Raw genomic sequence first — 27,516 nt, 5'->3', positions numbered from 1 at the left:
CATCCTCAAAGGTCTCCACCTCTAGTCACAGGGCAATCTTCTGCTACCACGGAGGGAGCCCACCAGTCTTACACAGCTGGGGCGGTTTAGATCACTCGGCCACGCTACCGGCCGACTGGGTTAACCAGGGACACTCCTCCTCTCACTGACTTCTGCCGTTCCTAGCTGCAGTCCTCAGCCGGCAGGACTACAGGCGTCTCTGGAGACAGGACACGCTTCCCCAATCACACGACAACCTTTCCCCCCCTTCCTCCACCTTACTTGGGCTGTTCGGCGGAAAGCGAGGGCAAAGTCCTTCCACGCTCGTTCTCCAGCTGATCTGCTCCCGGATAACGGGACCTGCGCACTCGCGCAAGCGGCGAAGGGAGGTCAGACTGGGGTTGCCGGTGAACTAGTCACCCGCGCTGCTCACGTTGAACCCTCGTTGTTGGCGCCACTGCTCATGCGCGGGGAAGTAGTGTCTCCACCTGGCAACGCCTCAGCTGCGCAAGAATCCGGTTCACTTCCTGGCCTGCACAACATCCAGCACTACTCCAACCCCTCACAACGAAGGCACCACAGAGCCTGCGCGAGGTTAAGCGCTCCTTCGCTCATGCGCAACACCTGTTACTGCCTTGGAAGTCACACACCTCTACTTCAGAGGCTCCTCGGACAGCGCAGGGCACCTCAGTTCTCTCGGGTCTCCTTCCGGTTAGTCGGTAAGGTGATCTGGCGAGGGGCGAGAGGGCGGGGAAAAAGCTTCCTTCAGTCAGCGACTCATTAAGCAGGAGCCGAAAGGTCCACAGGGGCCAATCAGTAACCAACCGATGCCTCCAGACAACCAAGACTTAGCAAGAGGGTTTGGTCAGGGGTGAACGGGGGAACGTCTCCATGAAGAGGCTGCCTACCCCACTGATAAGCTAACTACTCCTTGCGCGTCCACCTCCCCACACCACTGCCTCTCTCCTCAAGCTCAATAGACTGCACAAAATGGCTTCCTGACCTCTGCCCTTCTATAGCCTGTCCACCCAGAGTCCAGTAGGGTCTAGAAGGTTCTAGAAGGCTCTATGTTAACCTATGGGGTTTTCCAGGGGATGGCAGTTGTGACAGTTGAAAACCACCATCTTGTAGATCTAAGTGAATTCCAGTCAGAAAAGGGCACTTTGGCTTGAGGTAAAAGACTATGGGGGCAAAAGAGCATCTATCCCCCAGGTCAACACCATAAAAAATCTAGTGGACACAAAAAGATAAAAAGGGTATGAGGGGCAAAAAGGGGACAAAATAAATAAATAATAGGAGGGGCTACGCAAAAGGCCAGACAGGTCTAACACACCGCAACACCCATTGATTTTGACGCTCTCCCATATTTACAAGGGTGGTGTAAATACGGGGCAGCGCCAAAATTAAGACCAGGCAAAACCTAGTCTTACCCTGGAGAAATGCTTTATTTCTCCTTGTTTTTGCCGTTTCTGTGTGTGCTGTGTTGTGCAGCACACATAGAAAGAGCAAAATGTCATTGATTGGTTATGTGCAGGAAGGAACACCTTCCTGCACATAAACAATTCTTCCCCTCAACGCAGGTACCCTTCCACTATGGTTCAAGGGTGCTTTTGTTGGCGGTAGGCCGTTGTAATAGTACCAGTGCAGGGGGAAACACAGGGCTGCACCGTATTCTAGTAAATACGGTGCAGCTATGTGTTTCAGATGTGGCGGTGCGCAGCATTAAGGCAACAAGGCTAATGTCACTCTCCGCCACTTCACTTGTAAATATACCCCGTAGTTTCTTTAAATGTTTTTTAATGGAATCCTGGGGTATTGTCTTTTTGGCTCCTTTGCAATATTATGAGCACTTGGAAACATTTACCCGAGATGCTGCTAAAAGTACAGAAAGACTCCATGGGTTTGAACTCATGAGCTGCAGGGCTGAGTCGCACCACACTTTTCACTCAAAATAAAGAGAGTATTATAGACTGAAAATGTAAGGCAGAGATTCAGGTATGGTTTACATCCCCTTTCCATGGAAAATAGAACAGTTTACAGTGGGATATCATGATACAATAATTCTCAGAGCAATCACTTTAGAATGATTAAAGCACTCCACCAATTACATTTTTGTACTGTCTGTTTTTTGACAGAGCATTGTGGCAAAATGTGCTGTTAAGTTGCAAGGACGCTCAGCCATTTTCCAGTCTCGTAGTCTTGATATTTAGGTCTGGTGTTTGCCAGACCTTTTGATATTGCGATATTACTAAAATTATATATATATATATGTATATATATATATATATATATATATATATATATATATATATATATATAAATATCCACAGAAGCGTCGGTCGATATTTGAAAAACAACTAAGTCTGAGCCACAAATCAGTTTAAGCGTGTCTTTATTCACAGCTTCTCCACTCTACGCGTTTCGGAGGTAGACCTCCTTGATCACGAGTAAGAGTGTATGTGAAAACTCCATTTTTAACATAATCATGTGACACCAGCATCATAGTTACAAGTGAAAACAGACTTCCCTCACATTATACATGAGCTAGAATGCAATTAAAACTTTATCCAATGTTTTAGAACGCAAAGTTAGCACAAAACAAATAAAGTAATTCATTACATAATTTTCTGCACGTAATATTCAATTCGCTATGTTGCTCATAAAAGTGATTAGCAACAATTTGTACGAGGTGACATTAAATCCTGATCCTATTTATCGAGTCTGAGAGATTTTATCGAGAGTCACCGGTAACAACATGTTGTTCAAAAGGAAAATAAATCAAGTATACTATCCCGCCCAAGTGGGCTGATGGATGTTTCCGAACCGGAATGTTTAAGTTACCAACCAATCATGTATCGGGTCAAATGACAGCTCACAGCGGAGCCGTTCCTGCACGTGAAGGCCAAGTGGGCATAGTTTTCAAACGGTAAACAGACATAATATCGATTCCAAAATATCGTTTGGACAAAATATCGAGTAAAAAATATAGACTAGCCAAAATATCGACCAGACATAATATAGACTACAAAAATATCGAGTAATATCGATAATAATAGCCAAAATATCGAATCAAAAATATAGACTATACATAATATCGACTAGATAGAAAATAAGGTAAGTTTTTAATATTTTTTAATAATTGTGTAATATAAATCTGTAGCGGGTTGTGGGTTTATAGGGGAATAGGGTGGGAAGTAATTTAATTATAATTAATTAATCATGTAATGTAATTGTAATTGTTAATTAATTAATAAATGTTAATTAATTAAAATCTAATTGGTAATTAATTATAATAGAATAATTGATAAATAAATAATTTTTAGTCCATTATTTTCTATAGCGGGTTGTGGGTTTATAGGGGAATAGGGTGGGAAGTAATTTAATTATAATTAATTAAATATGTACAATAATAATTATTGTTAATTAAGTATTAATTTGTAAATAATTGTAAAATAATTGGTCATTAATTTTAATTGATTAATTGATAAAAAAAAGTTTTTTAGTACATTGTTTTATATAGCTGGTTGTGGGTTTATAGGGGAATAGGGTGGGAGGTAATTTAATTATAATTAATTAATTATGTAAATTAATTATAATTGTTAAATAATTAATAATTGCTAATTAAATAAAATATAATTGGTAATTAATTATAATTGAATAATTGATAAAAAATTATTTTTAGTAAATAATTTTCTGTAGTGGGTTGTGGGTTTTTAGGGGAATAGGGTGGGAAGTAATTTAATTATAATGAATGAAATATGTAAATTAATTATAACTGTTAATTAATTATTAATTGTTAATTAAATAAAATATAATTGGTAATACAAATTAATTGGTATTGGTAATTAATTTTAATTGCTATTTATATTTCTATTAATTATATATATATATGAAGTATTTATTTTCCCTACTGTTGCACCCACTGGAGTGGGAATAGTAATTTTTAACCTTACGCTATCCAACGCTTTCCCTACTGTTGCACCCACTGGAGTGGGAATAGTAATTTTTACCCCTACGCTATCCAATGCTTTCCCTACCGTTGCATCCACTGGAGTGGGAATAGTAATTTTTACCCCTTCGCTATCCAGCGCTTTCCCTACTGTTGCACCCACTTGAGTGGGAATAGTAATTTTTACCCCTACGCTATCCAGTGCTTTCCCTACTGTTGCACTCTTTGGAGTGGGAATAGTAATTTTAACCCCTACGCTATCCAGCGCTTTCCCTACTGTTGCACCCACTGGAGTGGGAATAGTAATTTTTACCCCTACGCTATCCAGCGCTTTCCCTACTGTTGCACCCACTGGAGTGGGAATAGTAATTTTTACCCCTACGCTATCCAGTGCTTTCCCTACTGTTGCACTCTTTGGAGTGGGAATAGTAATTTTAACCCCACGCTATCCAGCGCTTTCCCTACTGTTGCACCCACTGGAGTGGGAATAGTAATTTTTACCCCTACGCTATCCAGCGCTTTCCCTACTGTTGCACCCACTGGAGTGGGAATAGTAATTTTTACCCCTACGCTATCCAACGCTTTCCCTACTGTTGCACCCACTGGAGTGGGAATAGTAATTTTTACCCCTACGCTATCCAACGCTTTCCCTACTCTTGCTCCCACTGGAGTGGGAATAGTAATTTTTACCCCTACGCTGTCCAACGCTTTCCCTACTGTTGCACCCACTGGAGTGGGAATAGTAATTTTTACCCCTACGCTATCCAACGCTTTCCCTACTCTTGCACCCACTGGAGTGGGAATAGTAATTTTTACCCCTACGCTATCCAACGCTTTCCCTACTCTTGCACCCACTGGAGTGGGAATAGTAATTTTTACCCCTACGCTGTCCAATGCTTTCCCTACTGTTGCACCCACTGGAGTGGGAATAGTAATTTTTACCCCTACGCTATCCAACGCTTTCCCTACTCTTGCACCCACTGGAGTGGGAATAGTAATTTTTACCCCTACGCTATCCAGTGCTTTCCCTACTGTTGCACTCTTTGGAGCGGGAATAGTAATTTTAACCCCTACGCTATCCAGCGCTTTCCCTACTGTTGCACCCACTGGAGTGGGAATAGTAATTTTTACCCACTACGCTATCCAGCGCTTTCCCTACTGTTGCACCCACTGGAGTGGGAATAGTAATTTTTACCCCTACGCTATCCAACGCTTTCCCTACTGTTGCACCCACTGGAGTGGGAATAGTAATTTTTACCCCTACGCTATCCAACGCTTTCCCTACTCTTGCACCCACTGGAGTGGGAATAGTAATTTTTACCCCTACGCTGTCCAACGCTTTCCCTACTGGTGCACCCACTGGAGTGGGAATAGTAATTTTTACCCCTACGCTATCCAACGCTTTCCCTACTCTTGCACCCACTGGAGTGGGAATAGTAATTTTTACCCCTACGCTATCCAACGCTTTCCCTACTCTTGCACCCACTGGAGTGGGAATAGTAATTTTTACCCCTACGCTGTCCAACGCTTTCCCTACTGTTGCACCCACTGGAGTGGGAATAGTAAATTTTACCCCTACGCTATCCAACGCTTTCCCTACTCTTGCACCCACTGGAGTGGGAATAGTAATTTTTACCCCTACGCTATCCAACGATCTCCCTAATTTAGCACCCACTGGAGTGGTTACATTAAATTTAAACCTTTTGCTATGCTACAGTAAATTTATTATATATGTTATATTAATTAATATGTATTTATATATATATGTATTAATTTTTTTATATATATTTTTTTAAGTTACATTAATTATTTAATAATGTTACATGTATTTAATGTTAATAATGTTTATATTAAATATATTTATTAATATATTAGTTGTAATTTAATTTAAAGGCATATAAATATGTATTTATATATATATATATGTATTATATTTTTTATATTTTTTTTAAAGTTACATTAAATATTTAATAATGTTACATTTCTTTCATAATTTTAATAATGTTTATATTAAATATATTTATTATTATAATTCTTTTCAAATTATTTTAAAGACATATAAAAAAACGATATTTTGACAGTCTATATTTTTAATACTCGATATTTTAAACTCGATATTTTTGTACTTACCTTTGTAAAGATAGGAACTCGATATTATGTCCCTCGATATTTTTTCCTCAATATTTTAGGTACTCGATATTTTGGTAGTCGATATAATTTCAGTAATCCTTTTCAAACATTCCTGCACTCATTCAACATAGTGTCCTATATTCATGGGTGTTACCGGTTTGCTCATAATTCCCTCAAGTGACTTTTTTAGTTCATCATGATGTGCGCTTAACGTTCTTTAAGGTGCCCAGATAATCTTGCATTCCACTCGCCTTTCCATAATCAGTGAGGACCAGTGGCAAATGTGAAAAATTAAAAATAAAGGTGAAACATTCATTCCAAGGATATTGACCATACACTTTTGTACATTTAAAAGATTAAAAGTTCAAACAGTTATCGAGGCTGGCGGGTCAAAATAGTAAATGAAAATTACGATGTTGCAGATAGGTGAGCTTACACACAAAGCAGTCTCAATTTGTGTCTACTCGTTATCCTAAATGTACAGATAGGGCCTCATCATAGTTGTGTCTTTCTGGCTGCATCATATGATATTTTATAACGAACCTGGATTCTAACCTTCTGAGTTCCTGGGTCCTATCACCCCCTCTTTCTCTGACCGGGATGCTGTCTAGGACACAATATGAAATCAGGCAGTTATTACTCTTGTGGTGGGTAAAAAAGTGTCTGGCTATGGGATACTGTCAGTCATTGTTTTTAATTGCTCTTAGGTGTTCAAGAATGCGTTTTTTAGCTGGGTGTATGGTGCTCCCAATGTAATACTTGTTGCAGGGGCATTTTAGCGCGTACACCGCATACTCGGTGTTGCACGAAAAATGTTTCTGTATTTTGAAAGGTTTACTTTGTGAGGAGAGATTTATTTCTTTAATGTTTTTACTGTTACGTGCAGCAAATTATGTAATGAATTACTTTGTTTGTTTTGTGCTAACTTTGCGTTCTTAAACATTGGATAATGTTTTGGTTGCATTCTAGCTCCTGTATAACGTGAGGGAAGTCTGTTTTCACTTGTAACTATGATGATGGTGTCACATGATTATGTTAAAAATTTAGTTTTCACATACACTCTTACTCGTGATCAAGGAGGTCCACCTCCGAAACGCGTAGAGTGGTGAAGCTGTGAATAAAGACACGCTTAAACGGATTTGTGGCTCAGACATCATTGTTTTTCAAATATTGACCGACGATTCTGTGGAGATTTAGGGGTTCGCGACCCCGTCTGAGCCCGCCACACTTAAGTGGCTGGGGTATCTTCGCGAATAACTTTGTGGATATATATAAATATATATATATATATATATATCAACACAAAATCCTTTGCATATATATATATATATATATATATATACGTATATATAGAGAGAGATATAGAGATAGATATTAATACACACTTACTTATATAGGCTTTTTAGGCAGCCCTTATTATCCATTGGCCTGTTATCATCTATATTTGAAATCATCCCACTAAGACATAATAGCATTCCTAATGGCGAAAATAGTCAACCCCCTTCAACCGTTCGCTAACTTCATAGTGAGTGATGGCATTCTGCCCTTTCACAAGTATCACTTACAAACACAAAGTAGTTCCCTTCAGTTCCAGGGACTACAATGGCAATACTAGGTTTTTGAGACTAAACCATATATTTGCTTTTAGCCAAACATTTTATTGTTTTGAATTGCAAGGACCTGCAACTTCTGCAAAATAATAAAGTTTTACAAAAAATGACAAAAGAAGCATTAATAAAGCCAAAGGACTGAACTCCCAGTGCCAGGCCTTTTGGCTTTGCCAATACTTGTTTAATTTTAGGCCTAGCATTAGACGAGACAGTTCAATTTGATTACAGGTATATATTTAATATGCTTTCTAATAGGGGCTTTCAGCCACCCTCTCTATCCATTGGTCCATTGTTGGGTCATTCACATATTAAGTCCTCCATTTGCAGGGGACAGCATGGGGAAAAGGGCCAGCCCACTTTGGCCATTGACCAAATTCACTATGAGTAAAGGCATTCTAGAGCAAAATCACCCGCCATGTGGTTCCCTTCAGTGCCAGGGACTCCTACTCTAAAGCATATTTTGTGAAACAAATTTCTTTTGATTTTTGTTTGTGACACAGGAGGCCCTACAGCCCCCGCAATAAAGGTTTACATTACACATGCCAAAACAAAATAACAGTTAAACCCAAATGGCTGGCACTCAATACCAGGCTTATTGGCATCGCCATGCTTGTTAAAATATATGGCTCATAATGTGCTTAATGCACGATTCTCTAGAATATTCAAAGATCGGACAGAGCTCATAAGATGCTGAAATGTATTTGTAAAATGATAAAATATGTTTGCAAAAGCGTGGCAGCTACCCTAACAAGGGTGTCCTGGAGCTAATAACAAAAGACACAGTAAGTTTACTGGAATAGGTAGGTTTTCAGGCTCTTAAGAAACTTCCTCTGATTAGCTTCTGCTCCTAGATGTAGAGGTAGGTTGGTCCAGAACTTAGGGGCGAGGAAGGAAAAAGATCTTTCCCTGCGTTTGTAATTTTTCGCGCAACAGCAAAGAGTAGCGCATCACAGTACTCATCACTGAAAAGACTCTGGGCCTTGTTTGTGGAAGGTCCTACCTGCCACACAAGTGAAATTACAAGGCAGAGGGGAGTTAGATTCGGTGGTTAACTCCGGTTAAAATTCGAAGTGCCCAATTTTGAACTGTTTGCCATTTAACTATGGTTGTAGATAGCAGCCCCAAGGGTAGTGTGTTGCAGTAGTCCCGGTGTGGGAATTGTCACTTGGCGCGCCAATTTAGGATTCTGCATTGTAACATGGGAAGTCGTTTTCGGAGCCAAAAGAGACATTAGGCTGGGACCTTATTGGTTCTCCGTGTTGAGGTTTCATTAAATATAAAACGTAGATTTTTAGTCAAAGATACCAGTACAGGAGGATCAACCGGCCACTAACTCGGTATGAGTGTAATGGGAAATGGTCCAAAAATCAGAAATTCTGAGTTGTCTCCTTTACATTTCATTGCATTTTTGCACATCTATTGAGTCACTGCAGCCATGAAAGGTGTCAGCAGCTTCAGTCTTATCAACCACAATCACCACTATTTCCGTGTCATCTGCACCTGACATGAGAGACAACACAAATGAACAAACGTGGGGCTCCTGATTGAGGACTAGGTAGGGTTTGATAGCGAGAAGAGCCAATCTGGAGCTTCCCCTTGAATGCCCCTGGCAGCAGCGTGCAGTACTGTGTGCAGCGCTGAGGTCCAGTAGGGCCAGTCTGGCAGGAATCTACAGGATCCACCCTAGACAGAAGGTAATGCACTTGTTCTTTTGGTTCATGGATAGGAGCTGCTACGTAGCGACTGTCAGGACATTCATTTTTATGGCTCCAGTAGCTCGTTTAATGTTAGGTGCTCTAATCTGTAAGTTAAGGTCACGTGTTTGGCATTGATTTAATCTTCAGCAAAGCTTAACCAAGCCATTAAATACAAATCTGTAATTAAACAGCAGCACCCCGGTCTCCTCCTAAATGATAGCCACAACATGTATTTCCTAATCTGTCTCACAGGACTTCATTGAGATTGTCACTTCCAATTCTTGCTGACTGGAGGTCACGGGTTCCCTAGCTCTTTCTGTATTTGTTTCAGATTTTGTTCTAATGTGCATAATACTTCTTAACACATGCTTCAGCTTTATAAACGTTCACAGCCACCTGCGCTTGGCAACATTGTAAGTCCAAGTTTGATCTAAGTCGAAGGCTGTGCAAATAGTTTGTGCAGCATTAAAAATGCAAGTTTGTGTGCACTTTTTTCCTTCTGCAACCCGTCTTTCATATTATGCATTTTGTCCTTATTTCAGTGACGTTTTTTAATGAAACAATTTTCTTAGGTCTAGCCATTGGAGACGTCCCAGATAAGCAGCCAATCGGAATAGTCCTAACAGTCCTGGGTGTGGTCGTTTTGGATTTCAGTGCTGATGCCACAGAGGGACCAATCCGCGCTTACTTGCTGGATGTGGCTGACAATGAAGAGCAGGACATGGCCCTCAATATACATGCGTTCTCGGCTGGTATGCATAGTGCCACTTTTTTAAATAATTTGATTTTATTGATGAGGGCTGAATGAACCTGGTGTGAGTATCTTTGTTGGATCTTTCGTTGACACGATGATCTGAGCACGATTGCAGGCCAGACTCCCATGTTAGCTACTTAAAAAGTTTTAATTGAATATGGGAATGCAAAGACTAAGGGGGTCATTAGGATGGCAGGCGGACTTTGCCCGCCCGCCATAAGGGCGGGGGTCCCGTGGTGGGTATTAGGATGCGCCCGCCACAGTGGCGGGCGCATCCCTCATTTTTAACATTGCGGCGGGCGGTGCTCTCAGCACCGCCCAACACAATGCTAAAAATACATGTATGCATTTGCATACACGAAGCGGCAGGCACCGCGCGGTGCCTGCCGCTTCGTGTATGCAAATGCTGAGGGGTACCCCCGTGTGCACCCCCCGTGTGCACCCCCCACCTCTCCTTCACTCTGGGGGCCCGCAGGGGGCCCCCAGAGTGAAGACCGCATGCCTTTTCGTGGCGGCATCGCCGCCACGGAAAGGCATCTAACTGAGCCCATTGTAATAGGGCTGGCGGTATCTAATAGACACCACCACCATATTAAACCTTTTCCGCCCCGGCCGCAAGGCGACCGGGGCGCAACAGCAGCGGACGGTGTTTCCGTCCGCCGCGGTCCCCCCCGCCATAGTAATATGGCGGGGGGGGAAATGGGTGGCGGGCGGGTATCATAAATGTCGGATCGCCACCGCCCGACATCGTAATGGGCCCCTAATTGTGCTCTTTGCTACAAATGTATAAAACAAAATATTATTTTAATAATTGGAAATGCAGCAAAATCGTAGCAATGTTTGAGCCCTTTGTATGAACCCAAAACATAACCTTTAGTTAAGGTGTGTTATTTAGAACTTAGTACCATATAAGAACATCTTCACTATAGGATATTCTATTAAATATGAAAATGAGAGGCACAATGGTTTAAGGAACCATTGGCCCGAATACTGGTCGCAATTTGTGATCAGTATTTTTGGTACCAGTAAGGAATGTAATGAACTGACGTATGTGCTAATAGGTTGGTGCGCTAAATTTACGAATAGGAGTAGGTCGCATTTTGACCTACCTCATGAATATTAATGAGGTAGGTCTCAGCTTGCAACTCACTCTAATTGTTGGTGAAGACATGGATGGTGCCTGCTAGGGTCAGCAGACCACCATGTTTGTAATCCCCCTTTCAAAAAAGCCAACTTGTGTGTTTTTTTAAGGCGTCCCATTTTTCTTAAAGGAAATAGGCTGTGTTTTAAATGAAAATATTCTTTTTTTTCAAAAGTTTGTTCGAGTATTGCCAGTGGTCTCTTACCTATTCCGCAACATTTGTTTTTTATATTGGGAAAGGGGAAAGGGTTTCCAAAAGGACCCCTTCCCTTTTGTGGATGCATTTCAATCAATATTTTGTGATCTGTTTAGTGTCACAAAACATTGATATGTTGCATACTCATTCTGTATCTGGAACACCTTACAAAATCAGTATGGGGCCACAATCCTGTTTTAGGCGTCGGTAAAAGTTTACCAACTTCTAAAATGGGATTAGTACATTAAGAAAAGTATATTATACTGTCTCACTTTTTATTTATGTAGTATTAGGTAAGTACCGTTAGGCTCTCTTTTTACAAGTATTCAGACTCCTACATTCTGTTTTTACAACCTGGCCTTCTCTACTGATATCTTCCGAGACTCTCAGTGGTCTTTAGTTAGTTATTCACTATGTTCTGTGGTGATGGTCCATATTAGAATGGATCCGCATTATCCGTACCTACATCCAATATGAAATAGCTTTACTGTTACGCAACCTGTTACCTTTGGTATGGACGGAAAACTGCTGCAAAAGCTGTTAAATAAGAGCTTAGGCCATTCCTACATTTATTATACAGTTCTGTACCCTGTTCCCCTATATACTCCTGCCACTTCCCCTATGACACATATTGCTTTGGATTGGAGATGGGCGAGTCCTGCCAGAGTTCACGCACAATAGGACATGACCCAATTTCTTTGAAATTTGACTTAAACCTGTCAAATGGTTTCACCCAAGGACCACCAGAAACAGATAATATTCTTCAGGAGTGTGAAAGGTTTATGTCTTTGATGTATATCTAGAGTTCGAGGATAAATCCGTATTCAAGAGTTCAGTATTGTGTTTTCAATATAATACTTCTGTATTTATTCTTTTACACAAATACAGGTGAAAGAGAAATGAAACAGCCCACACATGTTTCGCCCGTATGACCCGTAAGCCAAGGGCTTTTTCAAGACAAGTGAATCTCAGTACACTAAATGTCTCTAAGTCTTGTAATGTCAATTATAATTCCGAAAAGTTGCATCCGTGCCGAGGTGCGGGTGATGTAAAGAAGCGAGTCTCTGCGGTCCGGCGTCAGGAGAACATCCACTCCTCACCTCACCTTTACATCACCCTCACCTCGGGATGGATGATACTTTTCAGAATTATAACTGACATTAGAAAACTTACAGACATTGGTGTACTAAGATTTACTTGCCTTGAGAAAGCCCTTGGCTTATGGACCATATGAGCGAAACATGTGTCTGCTGTTTCATTTCTCTTTCACCTGTATTTGTGCAAAAGAATAAATACAGAAGTATTATATTGAAAACGCAAATCTGAACTCTTGGATTCGTATTTATCCTAGGACCTTAGACATACATCAAAGACATAAACCTTTCACACTCTTGAAAAATGCTTTGGATTGGAACTTGCTTTTCTCCTGTTCAGCAAATTCCCACACAGGACCTTGGCCCTAGTTACTTTTGATCTTGCTGTTTTTACCATTAACTTCTTTTCTCTTTCTTCATCAGAGTAGGTAGATTATGCTGAAACAGACCATCTTTAAGTCATTCGTGTCATGGTCTGATAGTCTTCAGCTGATAAGCCTTACTTCTGGTTCTCTTTTCATTGAAACAGTGACTGTAAGAGACGTGTCTGGAATCACCTGGCATCCATGCAGAGAAAAGGTGTGTCTATTCTACAGTAGGGCTCATTTTATTGGTAGGAAGAAGAGTCAAGAAGTTAGCACAGAGGTGCAGTCAGAAGATAAAGTCCCGAGTACCTTTCCAGACAGTGATGTTTCAGGATACCCTACCTAGAAACCCTTTATTTTCTGTGTGGGGTTCATTATCATAGGTTTTATACAAGTAGTCTGAATAACCATGGGAAAGATCAAAGTACCAGGTTGCAAAACTATATTTTCTCTGGTATCTGTTCCATCCGAATCCTATTACTTAGTTCCTGGGATGGAGCCCACCAGTTTCAACACCCTCCTCAGCTCCAGGTCCTTAAATTGTACTGTAAAGTTAATCCTAGCTGGTCTTCTGGGCATTGGGATTCCAAGTGTCTCTTTAAGCTAGGGGACACAGACAAGTTTGACTTGATTAATGGGACTAGGCGCAGCTGCATAACCCTCGCATCTCTCTTCAAGTCAAAGCCACAATGCTGACTTCCACCCTCTACCCATACTCCTTCTGGGATGCTCTTGAGTACCAAAAGAAAGGCTAGGGAAGCTGAACATGAATTGAATTCTGACATTTTCTAAAATGTTCTTCTATTGAAGAAGACTTCCAGGCACTGAAAACAGAGAGTAGATTGATGGAACAGATAGTTAAGGACAGAAACAATTTAGCATTTGATAGAATGAATGAACAATCCAAGTTTTCATGTTTTTCTTGTAGAAAACCTTAGTTAGCCCCACAGTACCAAATAGAGAAAGGAAGGGAGTTCCAAAGTAGATGTACAAAATGCAAAAAGCATATCGTCCTTCAAATTCAGGTAATGTAGATTAAAGCAAAGCTGAGCAGATTTGATTTGTGGAGTGGGAAGTTATGGTCAGAGGCGATATGTAAAGCAGATGTGTACAATGCCCTGCAGAAACTCATGAGCAATAGACATTGCTTAAAATACAGCTCTCTTAGCATCAGGAACCCACTGCGAGTTCTTAAATCTTCTGAAACAAACTGCCTAGGAGTCAATCTTAAAAGAAACTGAGCTGCAGCATTTTAAGCCATTTGTGCGAAGATGCTCATTACTGTAAACCACATGTGACTGAACCACAGAGTTAAGCACCATTTTGGTAGGGCAGCCAGAAGTTCAGAGAGAAATTTAGCTAGAGCAAGTAGATAATGCAGCTTGCTCCCAGCTTCTAGGATTACTATTGTTTGGAAAATGTGTTTTGGAAGACGCTGGAGGATTTATTGTGACTTGGTGAGACATTTAAATGGATTTAGAATAGCAATGAGTTTGTAAATGTGTTGCATCTATTTGGATGCAGTCTGACCTAGTATGCCTGCTTCAATACATTTTGACCCAAAACCGAAGTTAAATTCTGAATTTTTATTTGTTAAACTTAAATCTTGTTTTTTTATATACAAAAAAAATTGCGAAGTGAAAAATAACACTACTTGTTGTTGTGTCCCTGAGTCGACCTGTCTTTCGCTCATTGTGGCATATGGTGCACAGGGGGTTCTCAACACCATGAACAGAGAGTTTCATCCACTGTAGAAATCATGCATGATTAAAATATAAAATACAGAATACTTACTGTGACGTGCAGAAAATGTATGTATGAAGGGTGCTCACACTCAGCAAACATCGTGGCTATAGTGATTATAGATTGAACCATCTTTCTATGGTGTTACAGTATTTGTTGACACCCGACAACCTTACTCTATCACGTGGCAGCATGATACACGCTCTCCAATATTGTTTCACTGTCAACTGTTGATTATTGAACCCATAAGGATTACAACCTGCATTTGTTCACGTCATTGACTCCAGATGAACTCAATGCACACTGTGATCTGGCAGGGTCTTGAGGTGCAGGGAGTGAACAGGTAGTTTTATGTGAAGACGTGGGAGGGAAGCCAGACGGAGGGTAGAGCTAGCTGGGATGTTGATGAGGAGTGGGCTATAACAAAAGTACTAGACTGGAAGTGAAGAGCTGGCCTGGAGAACTCCATTCAAGAGTCAATGGTGAGGACCTATTGAGCCAGGATTGAGTAGCCAGGAAGATGGTGCTAGAAGTATGATTAGGAGCGAGCCAGTGGGGAAATGGGCGGCCCTTAGTATGGGCAGGGTAGTGAAGGGGAGCTAATGGGCAGGAGTTTGGGGCACAGTGTTAATGGTGTTAGTGATGCCCCGTGAACACTTGTTTCGTTCTGGTAATTCCTGAGAAGACCTTGCATTAGGCTAGGTCACAAGCGGGCTTTATTGCATGTATGCCAGCCTTTCCATTTATCAGATTGATAACATCTTGTGGGCATCAAATTACACGTATACTTCAAATCAGATTACTGAAATCAAAATCTAATTAATTGTGACAGGTTATATTGTGAGCACTTTTCTACACCGTTGAAAAGATTAAGTTACGTATTTCATTGTTTTTTCTCAGGCCTTGGAGGAGCAATTGGCTACATGCTGGGTGGACTCGACTGGACTCAAACCTTCCTTGGCAGTATGTTTAAATCTCAAGAACAAGTTCTTTTCTTCTTTGCTGCAATCATTTTTTCTGTCTCTGTTGGTCTTCACCTCTTTAGCATCGAAGAAGAGCAATATAACCCTCAACAAGACAGAAGCGATGATGAAGCAGATACTCTCTCTAGTGTCAAGTACAATGGTAGCCTACCACCCATCTCACGACTCAACGTCATAAATGAAGAAGAGCCCTATTCAACTTATCCAGATGATGTGCAGTCCATGAATGATCTTAATATGGACTTTCTTGAGGTGGACATTGTACGGAGCAAGAGTGATTCTGTTCTTCACATGCCTGATGCTACATTAGATTTTGAATCCGATCTGCTTTTTTTAAATGAAATTGAGCCTTCAATCTTTCAGGACTCTTCCTATCCAAACACTCCCCGCTGCACCAGTCAGGAACAACTTAAATCCAAATTCAACCGATTGTCTGCCTTCCTCAGGGAAAATGAAAGAGAGGAGGAGATGTTGCTTGATAATCATATGAATGAATCCATGGTCCCCAATAGCAATGGCTTACTACCAAAAGATTCTGTCAACGGTCATGCGGGAATAGGCATGAAGCAGTCAACTACATCAAACTCAATGCGCAGGAGAAGACACATGTTCTACCGGCAACCCTCATATACCTTTTCATACTACGGGAAGATCGGCTCACGCCGTTACCGTTACCGTCGGGCGAATGCTATTCTCCTGATTAAGTCCTCCCGCAGTATGAATGATATATATGACATGCAGAAGAGGCAACGACAGAGGCAGCGACACCGGAACCAAAGCGGTACCACCAACTCTAGTGGAGACACCGAGAGTGAAGAAGGAGAAACCGAGACCACTGTGAGACTTCTGTGGCTCTCAATGCTGAAGATGCCCAAGGAGCTGTTGAGGCTGTGTGTCTGCCACCTCTTAACCTGGTTCTCAATCATTGCAGAAGCTGTCTTCTATACTGACTTCATGGGACAGGTCATCTTTGAAGGAGACCCTAAGGTGAGCTGTAGTGAGCAATTCATTGGGATCAGAGGAATTTTTAAATAATCAGCTACACGTTCTCTGCAGTCTTTGCATTGAGTCGGTATTACATCGCCTTTTTTTTTTAAGGAGGCATGTTATTTGGGCAAGTATTTGATGGTTTATTTTACTTAAACTTGTCAAAAATATTTGCAGTTTAATGTGAACTGCTCAATAAAACTCCAGTAGCCTGCGTGTGTACATTACATTGAGCATTTTTTGGTTACAATAATGTGACATGTAAATTGAGGCTTTGATTTCTCCTTGCTTTTAAACTCGGGAGTTTTATGAATGGAATATTTATCAAGAGTAGTATTTAGTGTGTTTTATAGCTGCAACAAATCTATCCTCGTCATGCAAAGTGCCATTAACAGGTTTCATTTCACTTGTGGCGTTGAAAGTTTACAGAGGTAGTCAGACCGTCTTCTCCATATTAGACAAGATGTGTAATGTTAATAAGATACTCAGTTCAACTTAGATGATGGATACTGTACTATAATGCACTTGTAAAAATGCGTGTTGTTCTCTCCAGGCTGCATTTAATTCTACTGAACTTTATAACTACAATGCTGGCGTTCAGATGGGCTGCTGGGGATTGGTGATTTATGCTGCTACTGCTGCTGTTTGTTCAGGTAAGTTATTTCTCGATGTTAGGTTTGGTCATAATCACAACCTGTTCTTAACTTCAGGCCCAGTGCTATGGTAATTCTATTTATAAATGTCCTGGGGTCATGCAACTGCAAATCAGCCAGCCTTGGAAGTCATATTTAGATATCGTTAGTGGGAAAGAGTAAGCATCATAGAAGTCAAGGACGAATTCTCAGCGATTCACTGTTTTGGATCTTTACCAGATGAACATTAATAGAGCAGCACTTCTCCATGAAGGGATACACACAGCAAAATGTCTCTGTTCTAGTTTTGTCAGTTACCTACATGATCAATGTGCATGGCAGCTAACATCTGTGAAATTACTAAATGCAACCAGTCCAAGGCTGTTATGACAGTATTTATCATCCACTATGTGAGATGTGAAGTGCAATTTAACAAAGTGTTAATTTCTTATGCTGCTAACACTCACAAATTGGTCGCCATACACACAGTGGAGTTGGTCTACCTGTCTTATTAGCTAAGTCTTTTAGAGTAGTTGTTGAATCTACCCTGCAGATTGAACTAAATCTGGGGTGATAACTACAGTTTTGGCGGTCAGTAATACACTGATAAGCGTCTTTATGAATGGTGTCTTACTTCTTGTAAACCTTTGTGCCCATAGAGTGTAGGTAAGCAGACCTCAGCTAAAGTTTCATAGGATGTATCAGCCTATTCATACTTGAATCATCAGTATTTATATTGTATTTTGTTGCAACTTTTATATAGCGCTTCCTGAAGTGCCTGCCTGCATGAGTAGCAGGCTACACCATGTAGGGTGTGTGGTTGGAAGTAAGTTGTTTTTGTTTTGATCCTATGTAGGAAGTGTGTTCATGTTGTACGTGATGACGATCAAGGTGTGGTTTTTAGGTCTCGCCCTGCGATTGCAGGCCAAAGGCCTGCTGTCGCAGAGCGAGACTATTGCAATCATTCTCGCTTTCAAGGACTGAAAGGGAGAGGACAAGAGACTGGCACGCGCATGCAGCAGCAGCCTGCCGGGATCAGGTCGCGCGCGCTCCGATTCCGGCAGGCTGTTCACAACACGTGCAAACACACATACCGCCCCACCCCGCCGAGCATACACACACGCACGCACGCACACACATACACAGAGAACCCCCTACACACACAGCCCCTACCTTGTCTCGGCGTCTTCGAGCTCCCTTACCCCCCGCTCCTCTGGTGCGCGCGCATTACTGGTTTCGATTCCCGCGTCGGCTCCTCTGTGGTGCACGCGCACCACAGATTTCTATTCAGTGTTTATTTCAACAGCCAATCAGGAGGCAAAACTCCTTGAAGCTATGCTCCCTCTCTGGTCCGCCATCATTTTAACTGCACGGTGCGTCGTGCACCCCAGCAAAAACGGCAGCATGGGCCAATCACCTTTGTTGCTTTGCTTATTATTTCCGTAGGCAGCGTCACGTACAGAGACACCCGTGCGAGTACATTATTAACCTGAGAAGGTGGGAAGAGAAATGAGCGAGTATTGCCATCAGATAATCCCCTCTAATCAGGAAATAAGAGCTTTCCTTGCAGAACTATTTGCTCTTCTGCTGTGAAGTCTCCGTTCTCACGAGACACCGCCCAAGAGTCTGCAACAGCGCTTTGTGTATTATATGTTTAACTTATTTCAGTAAACAACCCAGGGCTTTTACTTTGTATGCTGGCCCGTCGAAGGCATAAATTAGAAGCAGAGTTTAGTTTGGCTGATAAAAGGCTTGAATCAGGGGTGTCTCGTGGGCTCCGTGCCATCATGAACCTGTCCGGGCCTGGAGCTTCCAACTCCAGAAGAGGAGAGGAGAGCGTGTCACCCGATGATGATAGCTACAATCGACGACCTTTGACCTCGCTTACTGGCGTGGAGGTGAAGAGCAGAGGGAACCTACAACAGGGGAAGCGGGGACAAAACGGCAGATCTAGACGGTACCCAGATCCCGTGCGGGGCGATTAAAGGGAAGGGATTGACGACTCCTCACAGCCATGAGATGCCACCAGGTCACCGGCCTACCCTTGCTTATTTTGGACCTTTCGTTTTTGGCTCTGTACTTTCGGAGGTTTTCACTCTGCACTTTTTTATTAGTTTTGCTAAAAAGAAAATTAAAAAAAATGACAGTTGTAGGAAATGACATAGAAACGACCGGTTCCACTCTCGACGCCTTGTCACTGTCTCCAATAACACAAGAAATTAAAGCAAATCTAATACAGGCTCCCCCTTTTCACCGCGTCAAATCAAGGTTCGCTGCCCCTTCTAGCGACGCTTTGAGTTTCGTCATTGTGCCACAGTAGGTCGACGGGGGTACTCGAGTGAGGTCCTTCCGCTGGCCTCTGCAGCGCAGCAGGTTCCTTCCTGGTTGCTGAAATGGTGCTATACTGCCATAAGAGGGATCGCTGTCTTATGCCTCAGTGCACAGGCTTCTGTCCCTAATGCTGCCTCCCATCAGCATTTAGTGCACGGTTACCAAAGTAATGTTGCATTATCTTTGACGATATTGCAATATCGATGTCAGTAAATGGCACCAATGTTAATAACTGGCGGTGGTAAAAAAATAAAGAAAATACTAGCCACAGAATGCACCATTTCATTCCAGAGTCATCTTTTACAGCATCTAGTCCAATGCATCAGGCAGGCTGAATATATACGGAGGGTAAAATGTTACTGCAGACTGGAAAAAAACACTGGCATGTAATGGTGTGCAAACTGAAGTTACATGGACACAGAGACCTGGACCCAGAAAAAGAGACCACTCCTCTGTTATTAAATTACCTTATTGTTTGAAAATCACGCCTAGCCTTCCTTTCAGGTAGCAGCCTGTGCTTTTTGTTTTGAGCTGTTTTTCTTTATAAGACCAATTCAGAGCTGGTCTTTTCTGTGTTGTTATATTCTGTATTTTAGGTGTGGTTTGACAAAACAGCTTCAACTTTTGTTACTAGTTCTTTTAAAAAAATATAGTGTGTGCCTTGTCTTCGCAGAGAGGAGTAATCCTCTCTTACCTTGTAGTATTGGCTGTTTGATGTATCATTCTGCTTGCAGGAAGTGATCCCATTGGAATGCATGAGTGACTATTCTTAAAATCTATCATCACACTATTTGCCACATTCAGTTCTTTATTTAGTATAAACATTCTATATAGAAATCAATGCTTTTGCTACATTTCCCAGCATTGGCAAAGCCAACAGGTGCAGTTTTCTTCTTCTAGTACAGATTACCTGTGGCAATGGTATTATCGCTGGAATTAAGACATATACAGTTGGTGTTAGAATTACCACTGTACTGTAAATTTACACCATCTGGTGGTAGTTTCTCATTTTGAAATGTTGGCAACTGTGTACACATACTGAAACCGCACTTGGATGTGGAGTGCCATGTAGAGGTGCGCACAATAGTTTGTTCCCATTAAATGACAGACAGCACCCAACAGCACATACTACACAGAACACCAAGCATACATAAACACAAGTTCAGTTATTCCAAAGACATGCCATGTTTCTAATGCCCATGCACGACTAGATATCACAGTCCAGGTTTTCCTTTATATTCTGGTCCTTGTACTCTCGTGTTAGTAACCCAGGAATAAAAGGCCCAGAATCTAAATAAAAAATAGGACTTGCACAGCCAGTCACCAGTTGATCTGGAAAACGTTGCCTGGATCTGGGAAACTTTGCCACCACGTATTTCATATAGTTGATGTCACTGTACTCACAGATGTACCAACCACAATCCTAAACAATCAAAACAAACCTAACTTATTAGCCAGACCAACTGACACACACCAAAAACAGCTCTAAGACATTATATCTTTGGATCTCACTGAGCCCACAAGTGCTCTTCACATTTCATAAAATATTATTTGATGTCCAAGACAACATGTAGGACAGTAAACCAATATCCAGCCTGTACCTCACAGCTAGAGTGATCTAAGAGGATACTGTGTTCCCAAGTAAGACACCATAGTTTAAGTTCCCTCAAACACATATTTCAAGGACGGCACTATCCAAACCAATCTTTTAGGTGACACGTACTTAGACAGGTAAAGATTTCCGGCTTCACACACCTAACAGCATGACTTCCATACACATACAAGTTCTATCAGTCACTTCCACTTTATTGATAATCCTATGCATTAGGAAACAGACTGTGGTCTGTAATGGAATCCTTGAGACTGGAACTGAAAGTTCTGCAAGGCCATACTTATGGCAGTATAGCTCTATATAAATCTCTGCCAAAATAACATACCATTTTACCATTGGCTGTAATTATTACCCTTCCTTCAATGGGCCCTTACATGCGGTAAAGTGACCTGTCCCTGTGGTAATCGTGGCAGTCAATCCATGTTACACTTTTTATTATTCTTTTGTAACTTCTACCAAATATATAGTAAACAGCTGTTGATTCCCTTTTTAGGTCGAGCGACCTATATCAATGCGCATGCGCATTGAGCGGGAGCTCGATATATAGGGGCTTAAATAAGCTTTACCTAGACTGGCGATTGACTGGCGATTTGGTGCTGTGCCCGTGCGCTTTTAGGTCAATGGGCAAGCGCATTGACCTAAAATGCGCGTGCACATCATCAAATCGCCAGTCAATCACCAGCAGCACTCCTCCCACACCTTTGAAGTGAAGCTTAGCTTCACTTCAAAGGCCCCGGCTGCTTCACACCCTCATGCCACTCTCCCCGCTCCGCCCCCTCCTGCCGTGTCGCATTTCTCCTCCCCCACTTTCACTTTGACGGCCGCAGGCCGTCTCTCGTGTTTCTCCTTGTTTTCTTTTTAACTCTCCCAAGCGCATGCTCTTTCTGCCTTTCATAGCTATCTGCCTTTCGTAGCTGTCACTCGTCTCTTGTATTCTCTCTCGCACTCTCAAACACACACACATTTACTCTTAGCTTTCATGACACTCTCTGCTGCTCTCCTTCTTTTACGCTTTCTCTTTCATTCACTCTTTCCGCAGCCTATCTGTCTCCACGGCTGTCTCAGTTTCTCTCTCATATTTTGCCTCTCTCTCTCTCGCTCTGTTTTTCTCTCTCAAACACACACACACATACATGCTCAGAAAGATGCTTGTAATCACACGTCTAACTGCAGCCCGGACAACGAAAAACATCTGAGTGTGGCTAGACTACGTAAACTTTGTACCTCAAACACACACACATTTACTCTTAGCCTCCGTGGCACTCTCGTCCTCCCTTTTGCACGCACATTTTTTGCTGTCAGCTTCCACGACTCTCTCTTCTGTTCCCTTCTTTAACTCTTTCTCTTTCATTCACTCTTTACGCATCCTTTTTTTTAATTCTCCCAAGTGCACGCTCTATCTGCCTTTCATAGCTATCACTCGTCCCTTGTATTCTCTCACTCGCACGCTCAAACACACACACATTTACTCTTAGCCTCCGTGGCACTCTCGTTCTCCCTTTTGCATGCACATTTTTTGCTCTCAGCTTTCATGACTCTCTCTGCTGTTCCCCTTCTTTTACTCTTTCTCTTTCAGTCACTCTTTCCGCAGCCTATCTGTCTCCATGACTGTCTCTGTTTCTCTCTCATATTATGCCCCTCTCTCTCTCGCTCTGTTTTTCTCTCTCAAACACACACGTACACGCTCAGAAAGATGCTTGTAAGCACACGTGTAACTGCAGCCTGGACAACGAAAAACTTCTGAGTGTGGCCAGACTATGCAAACTTTGTACAAGTGCAGTGAATTTTGCCTGAGCTTTTTTTGCACCGACCTTCTAAGTGCAAATATAATATTTTCACAGATGGATGGCTGCACAAAACGGGCTTCTGCAGCAATCGGTGCAAATGTGTTTGCAATCCACATCCACCAACACCACCACATCCACCAACACCACCACATCCACCAACACCACCACATCCACCATCACCTCCACCACATCCACCGTCACATCCACCGTCACATCCACCGTCACATCCACCGCCACATCCACCGCCACATCCACCGCCACATCCACCGCCACATCCACCGCCACATCCACCACACCCACCACCACTACATCAACCATCCCATCCACCACCACCGCATCCACCACCACTGTATCCACCACCACCACTGCATCCACCACCACCACCGCATCCACCATCACCACATCCACCACCACCTCCACCATCACCTCCACCACCATCTCCACCTCCACCATCACCACCACATCCACCACCACATCCACCATCACCTCCACATCCACCATAACATCCACCGCCACATCCACCACCACATCCACCACATCCACCACCACCGCATCCACCACCACCGCATCCACCACATCCACCACCACATCCACCACCACCACCACATCCACCACCACCACATCCACCACCACATCCACCACATCCACCACAACATCCACCACCACATCCAACACATCAACCACCACATCCAACACATCCACCACCAGATCCAACACATCCACCACCACCGCATCCACCACCACCACCGCATCCACCACCACCACCACCACATCCACCACCACCACCGCATCCACCACCTCATACACCACCGCATCCACCACCACATCCACCACCACACCCACCACCATCACTTTCACCACCACATCCACCACCACATCCACCACCTCCACCACATCCACCACCACATCCACCACCACCACCACATCCAACACCACATCCACCACCACATCCACCACATCCACCACCACCACCACATCCACCACCAGATCCACCACCATCACCAATACATCCACCATCACCACCACCACCACATCCACCACCACATTCACCACCACCATATCCCCCCGATCCACCACTACCACATCTATATGTGTGTGTGTGGCTCTGTGTGTGTGTAGGCGCAAATGCAACGTTCTTGGATTTTCGTCACAATAAAATACACTGAACATAATCTTCACAAAAGTTATTTACAAACGTTTAAGCTATTGCCATTATAAATTACAATAACTTTTATTTAAGTATTAATTATTTCCAAAATTAAAAGCCATTGCTATTTGTAATATCAATACATCTAAGTCACGTAAATACAACACACATTGCATTACAAATGCTATAGGTGTCACATTTGCGAAAGTTAAAACTATTGACATTGTAACTGACAAAGCTATTAATTTTGCTATTTTCAAAACCAACACATAAATAAAAAAAGTGTCATTTACAATACCAATCGCTCAAACTTTCCTAATGCGAGACCTATTGCATTTCCAATGCTTGTTGTGTTATGGGACAAAGAGCGTAGTAGTGTGTTGGATGATAAAGTATAAGAGACAGACGCACAGATTTATGGTTTTAAGTATCCTGTTATCTTTGACCAGCACTGCAGTTCCTTTTATGGTATTTCATATGATATAGTCTGATTAGCTCTTTACTGCACTGGGTTGCCCAGTATGAGATTTTGTGTGTAGTTGTGGTCCTGAACTGGGATGTTTGGGGGAAGAGAGAAGTATAGAGATCTGTAGCAATGGGCATTTTTATTATCATCCCATATCTGAGTGTCTATGTGAGATATAAAGGAGGAGATACATGCTATAGATATTTGAGACCTGTAATGAATGGACTATATAAAAGTCCTCCAAAATTGTCCAGTAATGTGTGACATATTTCTTCAGTTATTCCACGTCTGTTCATTTGGTGATGTTTTTTTTTGTGGCTGTACAGTGTTGATGATGGACAACCCTCATAGCAGATATGCATTACGTGAATTTAATAGGTGTAAGTTACAATTTGTTGCTGACTGCTGCATATTATGCTTTTAGTATTATTGTGGGCCATAACAGTTCTATATGGAAGTGCATAACTATATAACTCCACAGCAGATCATAGGAAACCCTTTTTCTTGCTTAGCTGCATAATGGAACAGTTCACTGGTTGAGTTACAAAAAGGGGGGTGGGGTCGCACACTACTCACACACCGGCGGTATCGCCCCTAAGGACTCTAGTTAATGTAGTCAAGTGTTCCGCGATGCATCATCTTTCGATCTTCTGCTGTCTTCGCCATCCCTGGACACGTGTTTCGGGGTATTACCCCTCATCAGCAGGGATAGGCCGTGTACTGGGGTTGCCGATGGCTGCCAAATATCTGCCAGGTATAGTACCACTCAGGCGCGTAGGTGCGGGATCCCAGGCTCGTCAGCCGGCGGCTCAAGGGAGCTTAAAGTTACAAAAAGGGGGGTGGGGTCGCACACTACTCACACACCGGCGGTATCGCCCCTAAGGACTCTGGTTAATGTAGTCAAGTGTTCCGCGATGCATCATCTTTCGATCTTCTGCTGTCTTCGCTGTCTTCGCCATCCCTGGACACGTGTTTCGGGGTATTACCCCTCATCAGCAGGGATAGGCCGTGTACTGGGGTTGCCGATGGCTGCCAAATATCTGCCAGGTATAGTACCACTCAGGCGCGTAGGTGCGGGATCCCAGGCTCGTCAGCCGGCGGCTCAAGGGAGCTTAAAGTTACAAAAAGGGGGGTGGGGTCGCACACTACTCACACACCGGCGGTATCGCCCTTAAGGACTCTGGTTAATGTAGTCAAGTGTTCCGCGATGCATCATCTTTCGATCTTCTGCTGTCTTCGCTGTCTTCGGTAAGTGTGCGACCCCACCCCCATTTGTAACTTTAAAGCTCCCTTGAGCAGCGGGCTGACGAGCCTGGGATCCCGCAGCTACGCGCCTGAGTGGTACTATACCTGGCAGATATTGGCAGCCATCGGCAACCCCAGTACACGGCCTATCCCTGCCGATGAGGGGTAATACCCCGAAACACGTGTCCAGGGATGGCGAAGACAGCGAAGATAGCAGAAGATCGAAAGATGATGCATCGCGAACACTTTACTTCATTGACCAGAGTCCTTAGGGGCGACACCGCCGGTGTGTGAGTAGTGTGCGACCCCACCCCCATTTGTAACTTTAAAGCTCCCTTGAGCAGCGGGCTGACGAGCCTGGGATCCCGCACCTACGCGCCTGAGTGGTACTATACCTGGCAGATATTGGCAGCCATCAACAACCCCAGTACACGGCCTATCCCTGCCGATGAGGGGTAATACCCCGAAACACGTGTCCAGGGATGGCGAAGACAGCGAAGATAGCAGAAGATCGAAAGATGATGCATTGCGAACACTTTACTACATTGACCAGAGTCCTTAGGGGCGACACCGCCGGTGTGTGAGTAGTGTGCGACCCCACCCCCATTTGTAACTTTAAAGCTCCCTTGAGCAGCGAGCTGACGAGCCTGGGATCCCGCAGCTACGCGCCTGAGTGGTACTATACCTGGCAGATATTGGCAGCCATCGGCAACCCCAGTACACGGCCTATCCCTGCCGATGAGGGGTAATACCCCGAAACACGTGTCCAGGGATGGCGAAGACAGCGAAGATAGCAGAAGATCGAAAGATGATGCATCGCGAACACTTTACTACATTGACCAGAGTCCTTAGGGGCGACACCGCCGGTGTGTGAGTAGTGTGCGACCCCACCCCCATTTGTAACTTTAAAGCTCCCTTGAGCAGCGGGCTGACGAGCCTGGGATCCCGCACCTACGCGCCTGAGTAGTACTATACCTGGCAGATATTGGCAGCCATCGGCAACCCCAGTACACGGCCTATCCCTGCCGATGAGGGGTAATACCCCGAAACACGTGTCCAGGGATGGCGAAGACAGCGAAGATAGCAGAAGATCGAAAGATGATGCATCGCGAACACTTTACTACATTGACCAGAGTCCTTAGGGGCGACACCGCCGGTGTGTGAGTAGTGTGCGACCCCACCCCCATTTGTCACTGGTTGAGTTGTTTGCAGTTCATGGCTTGTAAGCTGAGAATTGTGCTGTAGAGTGTGACTGTTTTGTGGGCTATGTTGGCTGGATGCCGGTGGTGCGGTTGTCTAGGAAATAGCAACGTTTTTAACTATCTTTGGAAGTGTATACGGTCCTGGGTGCTTCTAATGCTGACTGGTAGAGAGTTCCAGAGCTGGCTGCTTGAATGGAGAAAGCAGTGCCTTCTACAGATTTTCTATGGCAAGGTGGTATGATCAGTGGTGTAAGCCTGGAGCACAGTGTTCTGTCCATGCTTAATCCTAGGTTTCTAACTTCTCTTGATGTGGTCAGGGGGGCTTCAAGTTCCTTAGGACATAAGGCAGTAGGCTGGTAGTTTTGCCATTGTCCGCATTTCATATTCTCTATCTTTGCATTACTGAGCTTTAGCTGGTTATTCAGCATCCACTTGTTTATGAGACAAAGGAAGTCATCGAGTTTTG

General features: G+C 43.1%; 1 protein-coding gene across 2 annotated transcripts in view; it reads left to right on the top strand.

The window, feature by feature from the left end:
* The window catches only part of SLC45A4 (solute carrier family 45 member 4), a 344,296-nt gene that overhangs the window by 269,169 nt on the left and 47,611 nt on the right, over positions 1-27,516 (top strand). For both annotated transcript variants that reach the window (XM_078686673.1, XM_078686674.1), the window contains exons 4-6: positions 9,938-10,117; positions 15,559-16,628; positions 17,182-17,281. In XM_078686673.1, coding sequence (XP_078542799.1) covers positions 9,938-10,117; positions 15,559-16,628; positions 17,182-17,281 — 1,350 coding nt within the window. The remainder of the gene's footprint in view (positions 1-9,937; positions 10,118-15,558; positions 16,629-17,181; positions 17,282-27,516) is intronic.

The sequence above is a fragment of the Lissotriton helveticus genome, chromosome 4_1, assembly GCF_964261635.1.
Source record: "Lissotriton helveticus chromosome 4_1, aLisHel1.1, whole genome shotgun sequence".
NCBI classification, from domain to species: domain Eukaryota; kingdom Metazoa; phylum Chordata; class Amphibia; order Caudata; family Salamandridae; genus Lissotriton; species Lissotriton helveticus.
The sequence above is the reverse complement of the archived record's forward strand: the minus strand, read 5'-3'. Positions and strand labels throughout refer to the sequence as shown.